Here is a 10267-nt window from a genome sequence, read left to right as displayed (position 1 = left end):
TTTTACTTCGGCTCCAGGGGTGAGACGGCTTCCTACACCACACCTGAGGACAACAGACTCAAGGACTGCAGGGCAAGCTATGTAGCACACACAGCTCTCTTCCTTCAAAACCTCATCTCTGCTAGCCACCCCACAACTGACGTCTGATATCGCTGCTGGATGGCCACACATTATTGACAGAAGCTAACAGGGAGGAATTTCCTATGCGTTTTAGGGGAGCCCTAATTGCACAACTTGTGACCTTCCCCCAAAGTGGCTCCTCAGCCACATGCAGATAGTGGTGGCCCCTCCAGGGCTCTATATGGCAGCGTACACACCATAGATTTAAAGCACATCCCACCCCACAATAATCCTGGAAACTAGTTGGTAAAGGGTGCTGAGAATTGTAGCTCTTTGAGGACTACAGCTCTCCGGATTCTTTGGGGAAAAGAAATGTGCTTTAAATGTATGGCATATACATTTTCATTTCTTGACACATGCCTACAACAGCAAAGCAGGGATAGGATGGTGTGTCATGTAGACCAGCCTGGCACATAATGTATGACAAGTGCTGCACTCAGCTTTGTGAGTCACACACAATAGCCTTGGGCATGGCCTTGGAGATTCATGAATCTTTTACCTTATATATTCCACCTTTCTTCCATCATGAGTTGTATGTGTATTATGATTCCCAGGAGGTCTCCCATCCAGGCAGTGACCAGAATCGGACCTTCTTAGCTTCAGTGAGAGGGTGATCTCCTCTGCCTTCAGACCATATATCTAGGAAAGTGGTGCTAGAAGGAGCTAAATACCTCCTGTGGTATGCAATCCCAATGCAACTTGGAGTCCCCTTGAACTGTTACCAGTCTTTGAATGAACAAAAGATGGGTAAGTCAATCAGAGGCCTCCAAGATCCCTGCATTCCTTAGAGGGAATAGTGGAGGGTTGACTGTGCTAAAATGCAAGTGGCACAAAGCAGATCTATGCTACATCTTACAGATGGCAGAAGTGGGGAGAGAGAGAAAGGGAAGAAAATGTCTCCTGAATTTCCAGTGTGGTGTTTAAGTGCCAGGCTGGGGGGCTGCAGTGGTGGGGTTGGGGGAGAGATTAAGGTTGCCACCTTTTCGGCTGGTTTTGTCCCTGTGCTTTTTAACAGCAGTTACATTCAAATATATCAAATAATCAAATATAACCTTCCCCCTATCACTTTATCTTCGTGCCAGAAAACCATCCTGCAACTTCTGTTCCTTGTCCGATGTAGCTGAGTCAGGCACATCTGTTCTGCATGAAAGCATTTCTAGGAGGAAAAGGGAGGAGAACCGGACAAGTCATGAGTGCTGTTACCATTGATAGAGCTTGGGTCGGGGCTAGATAAAGGAAGTAAGGCCCAGCCTTCTTAGAGCAATAGCCTATCATTCTGATGCACACTCTGCAGATGAGTGGGAGCTCCCTGCCTTTCCAGAAATCGCTGCTTCATGCAGAAGATGCTCTTATTAATAATGCAGAAGTGGTATTTCGCATATATATATATATCAGTAGCCCATTTCATATGTACTCTAAGCACAACTTGCATTTCCAAGACTACACAGAGAAACAATTGCCAGATACCTTCGTGCAATGATCAAAGAAAGATATTCCCCCCCCCCCAATGAAAAAGAAAATGGCTCAACAGAGCAGGATGCGTATTCTGGACATTTTCAGCGTTTTGTCTACCACATTAAAGCACGAGATCTGTCATGCTTGAGGTCTGCCAGAAACTACAAGCATTTAACACTGGGTCGCATCACGAGATGGGTGTTAAAAATGCCAGCAGAGCATTTCAAGCAGAGCTCCCTAAGGCTGCTAACACAACGAAGCTCATCTGATCTTAGCAACAGTGGGATATTTTTAGAAATTGTCCCTATTGTACACAAGCTGAAAATACTCCACCTTTCCATTGCTTCTCAGATAAGCCAGCTTTGCATTGGGACTTTCTCTGGCAAACATGAATAGAACACCAACACTGCAAAATGTCCCCCACCCCCCAGCCCTGTCCCGTAATAAGCTTCTGAAATAGCCTCATCCCAAAGCTAATTTTGCCATCAAGACCCTGATAATTCTGGCAAGTACTGTAAATACATTGTTTTAAGTTACTTATGGTTCGGGGGGGGGGGTGTGGAGGGAAAGACTGTTGTACAAAACTCAGGTTTATAAGAGATGGAAAAACAAAGACCAAGGTTTGATAGGGAATTGGACAAATGAGTTCTAGCAGGCACCCAGCTGCTCCAAACAGCTGCAAAAACCTTAGCATTAAACAGGAAACTAAACTAATTTTCAATTTGTTGACCAAAACAAGGTGCTAGATAGCTTAATGCCAAACCCACACAGGAATCTCCAATCACTAAAATCCTGACTGCCAAGTTTCCCATTTCCCCCTACTGTTCCCAAAACGTCCAGACCCCACGTCTATTTCCTGCTTCCTCTGCACTGCCACAATATTCTCATTTGAAAAGAAACATAACTATTGCCACTTTCTTTCTTCTTTCACAATCTGCTTACAGGGCAAAAACTCTTTGATGACTTTGCCCCTAAGCAAAATATAAGAATGCCCAAAACCTGCACAGGCCCCATTAACTCTCTTAAGTGTGTAACAGGATAGACTGCTCCTTAAATACTACTGTGGTTTCAAACAGTCTCCTCCCTCCTACCAAGAGAAGACTTGTTCTATACACCTCCTGTCCATCCCAAAGCTGAAATCATCCTATATCCAATAGTGTGTTAATAGTGAACTAATTCTCTGGGTGTTGATCCTTACGAAACCAAAATAGCACCATCCATCTGCAGGAAGGAAGATTATCAGGTGAGAGACCCTCTCCCCCAGCCCATGTTCACACTAGGGGAAAAAACCTACTTGGGGGCTCAAAGACACCCCAATTAGGACTGAACATGCTCAGTGGCACACAATGAGATGGGGAATGAAGTATTCTGAAAGGAAATACAGCAGACTAACTGGCGCCGGGGGCAGATTGGACCACTCTACACTGCTTTATTTTGTTGTAGGTCCCACTTCTTCAGTGTTTTTTTGCTCCATACAGCCATTGTTGGAAGCTGCCCAGAGTGGCTGGTGGGGTATAAGAAAATTAATCATCATCATCCGAATTTATTCAGTTTGTAAACACCTTTGAAATGCACCCTATATTAAAAAAACAAACTGGTGCTCTAACAGGTAGTTGCTAGAGAACAAACAATGGAAGAACCAATCATGCTGTTCAGTAAAGAGTAACAACAAAAAGAGATGTGATTTTGTCAGCAGAATGGGTCGGCTCTGAAGTCTAAGCTCAGTTGCCAAGAAAGGAGGTTGTGAATACTGTATGTGCAAAATAATATTAAGGCTGAGAAAGGAACCTACCAGAAGTCCATAATTATGGAAGTACTTCCAGGTGCACCTGGAACCTACACTTGCCCCATTTCTCTAGAAGCAGAAGTTTAAAATAAATTCTTAAAATAAATTCCTGTAAACTCGATGAGGATGTGGGAAAAATCTAGCAAATTCATTAGGGATTATATAGATTGAAACACTGCAATAAACTTTTAAGAGACTGAAAAATATGTCTGCATTAGAGTACCTGTAAGCTACTTAAGAAAATCAAAACAGATTGAAATAAAGTACCTGTGAGCAAGTTAAACTTTTCTAAATGCTCAATTATGCTCATTGGGTAGGATCCAGACTAAGTTAGTTGCACTTAGATCCCACTACTTTTCACATAACCTATGTTAAAAGTAATGGGGTTGACGTGCAACTAACCTAATCTGGATCCAACCCATTGTAGCTATCTTGGCCACACATTTATATTCAGCATGATATGGTGCTTATATACAAAACCTTTCTATCTATTGCTTATCAACATAGATAGCATCTCTTTCAAAATATTCAGATAGGGAGAAACAGCCAAGCATAATTTTAATGAATCACTGCAACACAATGGATTTCCCCATAGAAGAGCTATAAACAACTATCTCCCTGGCTGAATTCCCTAATTCTACATGGTTAGATCTCAGAAGAACTAGTAACACTTTCCTTCAGATTAAGATTCTTTCAAATGTCTGGAAACATTCATCCTGCAGTGAATGTCATCCAACTTCATTGCCACACACACACACACGTAACTAGTTATTGCTACTGAGGCATAACACATACTACAGATGTGTGGCTGTAATATTGCCTTGGCTTTAATCATGGATGGAATAAACCAATACAATTACAGTTGCACTATCAGAACATGTGTGTCTTGGTGCATCATATCACAAGAACTTCTTTCAATATCATACTAAGCTTTACTAAAATGTTCCATAAATTAGCCTTTAGAAGCACAACAGAATTTCATTTAGTGATTTAAGGATGTGTGGCTGCCCTGAGTTCTTGCAAAACTGGGTGAACCATGGAGTACCATGGATAATATACTGGCTTGTGCCAACAAAAAGAAAATTGGCTGCTTTCCCCTCCCCCTTAAATCTGTGGCTGAAGTGTAGTTACTGAATGTCCAAAGAACCAACCTTATCTACAGAGTGAATCCTATTAATCTACATCAAAGTCTTGCACAGGAAGCGGGACAAAAAAATAGGAAAATGTTTTTTCCCACCCACTAAGTATTTCTCTCAGCAGGTATTTCCTCCCTTTCATGTCCATTTTAGTGGAAAGTTTCACCTAGTCTCAAAGAATCCCTAGCTTTAACCCAGAATTGTTAGTTTCCAGTAAATCTATATTTTGCTTCTAGTAAGTACACCCCTTTCAAGCAAGAGTAAGGAGAAAATGAACCATGTTCAGCAAACCCTGAAAGGGGGTGGGGAGAGACTCAAACAAGCAATTGACTTCCTTCTCTGGCAGACACACAAAAAACACCACATTCAATGGCCTCAGAATGCTGAACGTCTGGCTTGGGCAAACTGGATCTTTCCCAGCAGCAGAATACTTAGTTCTTCCTGGTGCTGCCACACCATGAAGGTGTGAGGTGGGGAGACTAAAAAACACCTTACTGCAAATTCTCACAGCTGTAGTTTTAAGAGGACACACCTTTACAAAAATATTGAAAAGTAGTACTCAGCAGACAGCTGGCTCCATCTAGATCAGCTAAATTGACTATTCAGTCTCTAAACAACACAGCAAAATCGCACTGATTTAATAAGGCATCACCTTATGTTTGACAATTTGCTTTTATAAAGTATACTTACACATATTGGAAAACCACGAAGACTTCTAAAATGCTTAAAGGCTGAAGTACACAAACGTAAGCAATGGTAGTATGACCCTGTCAGTCACCTACTGAAGTCCACAGGATCAACGTAGAGGAATTCTTGGCAGCTGCAGGTATTTTCACCTCTCACATGCATATGGGACACAGCACTATAGGTGCTTGCAAGAATTGTTTGTGTAGCATAAGAGTCTTATGCGAAATTCATCTGTATTGGGATCCTGTGGTGCCCAGTGGCTTAATTCGGACAGTCAGGGTCCTGCTACTTTTGCTTAAACTCCTGTTTGGCATTGGTTATTTATAATCACTGAAAGTGTACTTTAAAACTATGTAGCATGGGGAGATAAAACCCATGCATACTCTTCTGGAAATGTATTTGCTATCAATGAAGGAAGGGAACACCATGGCTAGCCCCTTATACTTCATATTCAGTTGTGTACATAGGGCCTCAGAGTTAAAGAGCAGTTATGAAGAATGCTGAACTGTGACAAAGCAACAAAGAATGTCACACCTTTTTTTAAAGCAGTTGAACTTTTCCACAATTTAATGAGAAAAACCTATTTTATACCACAGTATCAGGCACTGTAATAAAAAAAGAATTTTAAACCACAAATGACTGTATCAATAATATTTCTGTTGTAAACATAGAACGTAATGCAAATTGCCATTAAATCTTTAATAAGATACCTGCGATTTTTAACATTGTCACATTTACAAATCTCACATGAATAAAGGGTTCAGTTTCATGCAGACAGTTCTGATAAAAAGTATGATCCGCACAGTAAAATGTTGTCAACTTCTGTTGCCGATGACTCATTTGGAGTTGGGTTTATTGAGGTTTAAGAAGTTATCCACATTTCTATAAATATAGACATTAAGTGACTTTTCAATGTCACTAGTGCAGGTACATATAACCAACGTACAAAAGCTCCATTGGAAGCTACTTCAATTCTTTCAAAAAGGACCAGGATTTCATTATTTTTTTAATTAAAAAAAAGCTGTCACTTTCAGTATTGGAAAACACTAAAGTGCATTTTTGGTTACCTTCTAAGCAGTATCTGGCTATAAAATTTGATTTTATACAAGTATCAATAAGTTATGTTTCCTGACATTCAGATAGCCTCCCTATTTTCCAACTAATCTTCCCTATTATCTGACTAGTAGGTAAGAGAACATGCTAACTGTGTTGTGGGTTGTGGCAAGTGGAGAAGTCTTGTTGCCCCTTGAGCTGTTCTCTTACCATGGAATTATTCTTATGTTTCACAGCACCAGTAGAGTAATACAGGATTCACGTTAGCCCTTTAACCTGCTACCCAAGTTGCCCATTTATTTATTTTTTAAAAAACTGTACCAGTAAGAAAACTCATTTCTTTCCATCATATGCTGTCCCACCTACTTAACACTGTTTGCATGACTGTAAACAAGGAAAGCTTAAAGCATAATTTGAGCAGACACAGGTCATCTTTAAACTCTTGTTTTTCCACAGTGTCAAAATGTTTCAAGTGTATAAAGCTTCGATACATTCCTAAGAGTACTGCAAGGGTAATAAAATAACCTGGCAGTACATTTTAACAGCACTGGGCACGTGGGACATGTAGTTTTGTTGAATTTAGCTTAATTTACAATTCATTATGATCAAATTTTATTGCCATCAATTTCATTTAAAGGTAATATTGCACTATAAAAATCCAGAAACCCAAGTCCCTTATGGTCATAGTTTACTTTTGTCTCATTGTTCAGTGTTTGTTGCGAGCAAACATTTTAGAACATGTCTCCATAGGACAAATAAGTATGGTCCAAACCTGATTAGCACTGCTTAACGATGCACAGCTATTTCTAAAGAACCCCTACACACCAAGACATGCTACATTATCAGGAAACTCATCCATGCTCTTATATATTCCATACTTTTTCCCTCTATCAAGCTTCAGATAACACGAATACCACAGTAGTGGTAGTTCAAATCATCCAAGCCACAAGTGTTATTTTAAGAGAATAGATCTAAAAGCATACCATACTGCCAATCTTTCATTAAAATCCCTCCACATTCACAGCCTCCTTAAATAATGGTATACTAGCTCCATATATGTTAAAGGATACTATTTTAAAGCTGCATATCTTCATCTAAACACTCCACATACAAGCAGTAGTTGAAAAAACACTGAATGCCTTGAACGCAGTTTTCTTGCAAAGGCACTCTCAAACATAGTATTACACCACCAAGCAGAACACTCTTCATTGTTTTATTTGGCTATTTAAGATATCCAGGTCACATTTACCCACCCATCTGTTTCCTGATCATTTTGTACTATGCAACAAGGGAGCTGTTTCTGATTTGCTTTCTTTAGAAAAAAAAAGTAGTTGTAGTGCCAATAACTTGTGGGGAAACCAGGTAAAAGGGTCTGTGTCTGCAAAGCTTCCCACCAGGCTGAGTGTTTTATTAGGCTGTACAGGATCCAAACAAGCAGGCCAGGTGCTGGGAACTGTTTTAGTTCAATGCCAAGAAGGAATTACCCCTCATGCCTACAGCAGCTCATCTCTTCTTTTTTTGCTGCCTCAGCATTTTCCTTCGCTTAATTATCATATCGTGCAGTTTCTCCAGTCCTTCTTTCAGCCCATCTCCTATGATAGCACAGGTAGGCTGCAGGTGCCACGGCGTGGAAGCGCTCAGCTCGCCTGTGGCCAACATCTTTTCCATCTCCGAGAGCGACAGTGAGTGTCTCAAGTCCTGCTTGTTAGCCACTATGAGCACGGGCACCCCTTGGTTCTCCGAGATCCGCGTGATTTTGTGCAGTTCCGTTTTGGCTTCTTCCATCCTTTCCACATCCACAGAATCCACCACGAAGACGATGCCGTCCGTGCAGCGGGTGTAGGACTTCCAAAGGGGCCGCAGCTTCTCCTGGCCTCCGACGTCCCAGAAGTGGAAAGTGACCGTCTTGTTGTTGCCCAGCGTCACCTTGATCTTCTCGGTGTTGAAACCTTTGGTGGGGACGGTGTTGACGAACTCGTTAAACTGCAGCCGGTAGAGGACCGTGGTCTTGCCGGCGCAGTCCAGCCCCAGGATCACGATGTGGAAGCACTGGAAGGAAGGAAGGCTCGACAGGATCGACGTCTGCTCCGACAACCCATTCCCCATCGCAGGGGAGGGGCCCGGGGCGAGCTGGGGGCACCAGTCGCCCGCCGCCGCCTCAAGCCGCACGCTGCTGGTCTCAGGCTCCTAGTCACGATTCTTCCCTGCCAAGGAAAGAAGCGCAGGGTCAGACCCTGAGGACGATCGCGGGGCCGGGGCGGGGAAAGGACGACGACGAAAGCCCGTGGCGGGCGCAGGAAAAGACTGTCGAGAGGCGCCCACCACCCCCTAGGAGCAGCTTTCCCTCCGCCGCTAACAGTAGCTCCAACAAGTCTCCCAGTGACGCTGCAGCAAAGGAGCGCCGCTGCCTATGGCCCGGCCGCGCCTCCTCCCTCTTCACCTAACCCCACACGCTTCCCGCCCCTTTTCGCACAGCGCGCTTCCCATTGGACGCAGAGAGCTGCGGTGGGCGGGCAGCGGGGCGGCGCAAAGGCAAGCCGACCCTCCAGCTCCCTCTTTTTCTCTTTGGGCCAGAGACACGCCACTCCGCCGGACTGCTCGTGTTCTTTCCCGCCCATTGGTCGCCGCGAAGCTGCTGGAAGGCGGGAGGTAGCGCACGTCGCCTCCTTGCGGCCACCCTCGCCTGTAACCCACCCACGCTTTCTCCTTTGCCGGGAACGGGACGTGCTGCAGCGCCCGGGCCCTTTAAGCCATCAAGGTAAAGGGAGTCACGTCTTGAGGGTGGAGAAGTGTAATAATAAACCCCCAGCTCTAGCCGCCCTCAACCCTTCAGGCCCCGCCCCTTTTCTGACAGGACACCCGACTTGCCTCCGGCAGCGCCGAAGGTCGTCCAGAGCCCCCGACACGAAGCCCCTGGGTTTCAGGGCGCCGCCTAACGGCTCTCCTGTCGGCCATTCCTCCCACCTGTTAGCCGCGCCGCGGCCCATCTCCGGGAACGCCACCCTCGACAGCCGTCGTGTTCTTCGGTCACGAACAGAGGGAAGGAAGGGACGCCGCGTTGTCTCGCTCACACGTCTTCGCATCAAGCACGAAAAGAAAAAAAAAAAAGACGCGCTGGCTTCAGCCGCACCACACCAGCCGTCCGCCCCTTCGCCTTTCCCCTTCAGACTGGCGGTGAAACGCCGTCATTGTAACGGAAAAGCCTTTCCGTTGAGGCGCCGCCCCCACCGGCGAGCCGTCGCCTAGCAACCCCTTTCAAATGACGCCCTCGCGGAGCTGCAGCTTCTCAACGGCCAACGCCGAGGCCCCGCCCCTCCCGAAAAGCCCCGCCCCTCTCCTCCCAGAAAGAGATCCGTGTGCTCGCCGCAGGCTCAGCTCTCCCTAGCCCGTCTCGGCGGCCCATGTGCCGCGTCACGTGAGCTGTCAGATTGCTGGCCGCGTGTCCGTCCCTGCGCCACCGGCGCTTGGGCCACGCCCCCTCTCGCGCCTCTACAGCTGCTAGTTCTAAGCCACGCCCCCCGCCGCTGCTGCTGCTGCGCCGCAGCCTCCCAGCCCTTTCCTTCCTGTTGCCTCTGCTCTGCGGTTTCTCCCGGTTTCATTCCGCGCAAGTCCTCGTTTGGGCGCGTTGCTTGCTGCTTTTCTCTCCTGCCAAGGGCTACTGGTCCCATAACTGGGTCTAATGAACTGAAAATGTGATATGTTCATAACGAAAGCGGTAGATTTTAACCCGTAGGGAGGAGGAGGGAGCACTTTTCACACCAGGAAAAAAAATGGACACCTGTTGGATTTCTGCCTGTTCCATTGAAGGTGCAGGCATCTGGTTAGAAAATGGCAATGATAACTTTGGAGAATTCCTCCAGACTTATACACAAGCGCAGGTCACAATGATGAATTGCAACTGCGGAACAAAGAGAAAGATTCCCCTCCTCCTTACTTAATTTTACTTATCTTTGTCCACCCACCTTCCCACCCTACTCAATATTTGTACTGGAGCAAAGGCTTATTCCTCACGGAATTGGCTCATGAGGTT

At 45.1% G+C, this 10267-nt stretch overlaps 1 protein-coding gene across 1 annotated transcript; it reads right to left on the bottom strand.

The window, feature by feature from the left end:
- Positions 1-5868: 5868 nt before the first annotated feature.
- Positions 5869-9667, bottom strand: ARL4A (ARF like GTPase 4A). The gene is made up of 2 exons (XM_083705431.1): positions 9202-9667; positions 5869-8441 (listed from the first exon to the last, which is right to left on the bottom strand). The coding sequence occupies exon 2, from the start codon at positions 8341-8343 to the stop codon at positions 7741-7743; it is 603 nt and encodes a 200-aa protein (XP_083561557.1). The 5' UTR covers positions 8344-8441; positions 9202-9667; the 3' UTR covers positions 5869-7740.
- Positions 9668-10267: the final 600 nt, after the last annotated feature.

Source organism: Podarcis gaigeae (assembly GCF_964106915.1).
Source record: "Podarcis gaigeae genome assembly, chromosome: 12".
Taxonomy (NCBI): domain Eukaryota; kingdom Metazoa; phylum Chordata; class Lepidosauria; order Squamata; family Lacertidae; genus Podarcis; species Podarcis gaigeae.
Note: the sequence above shows the minus strand (reverse complement) of the source record. Positions and strands in the feature narration are given on the sequence as shown.

Coding starts and splice junctions, on each gene's coding strand:
- ARL4A (XM_083705431.1), bottom strand. CDS start 8,343: ATGGGGAATGGGTTGTCGGAGCAGACGTCGATCCTGTCGAGCCTTCCT.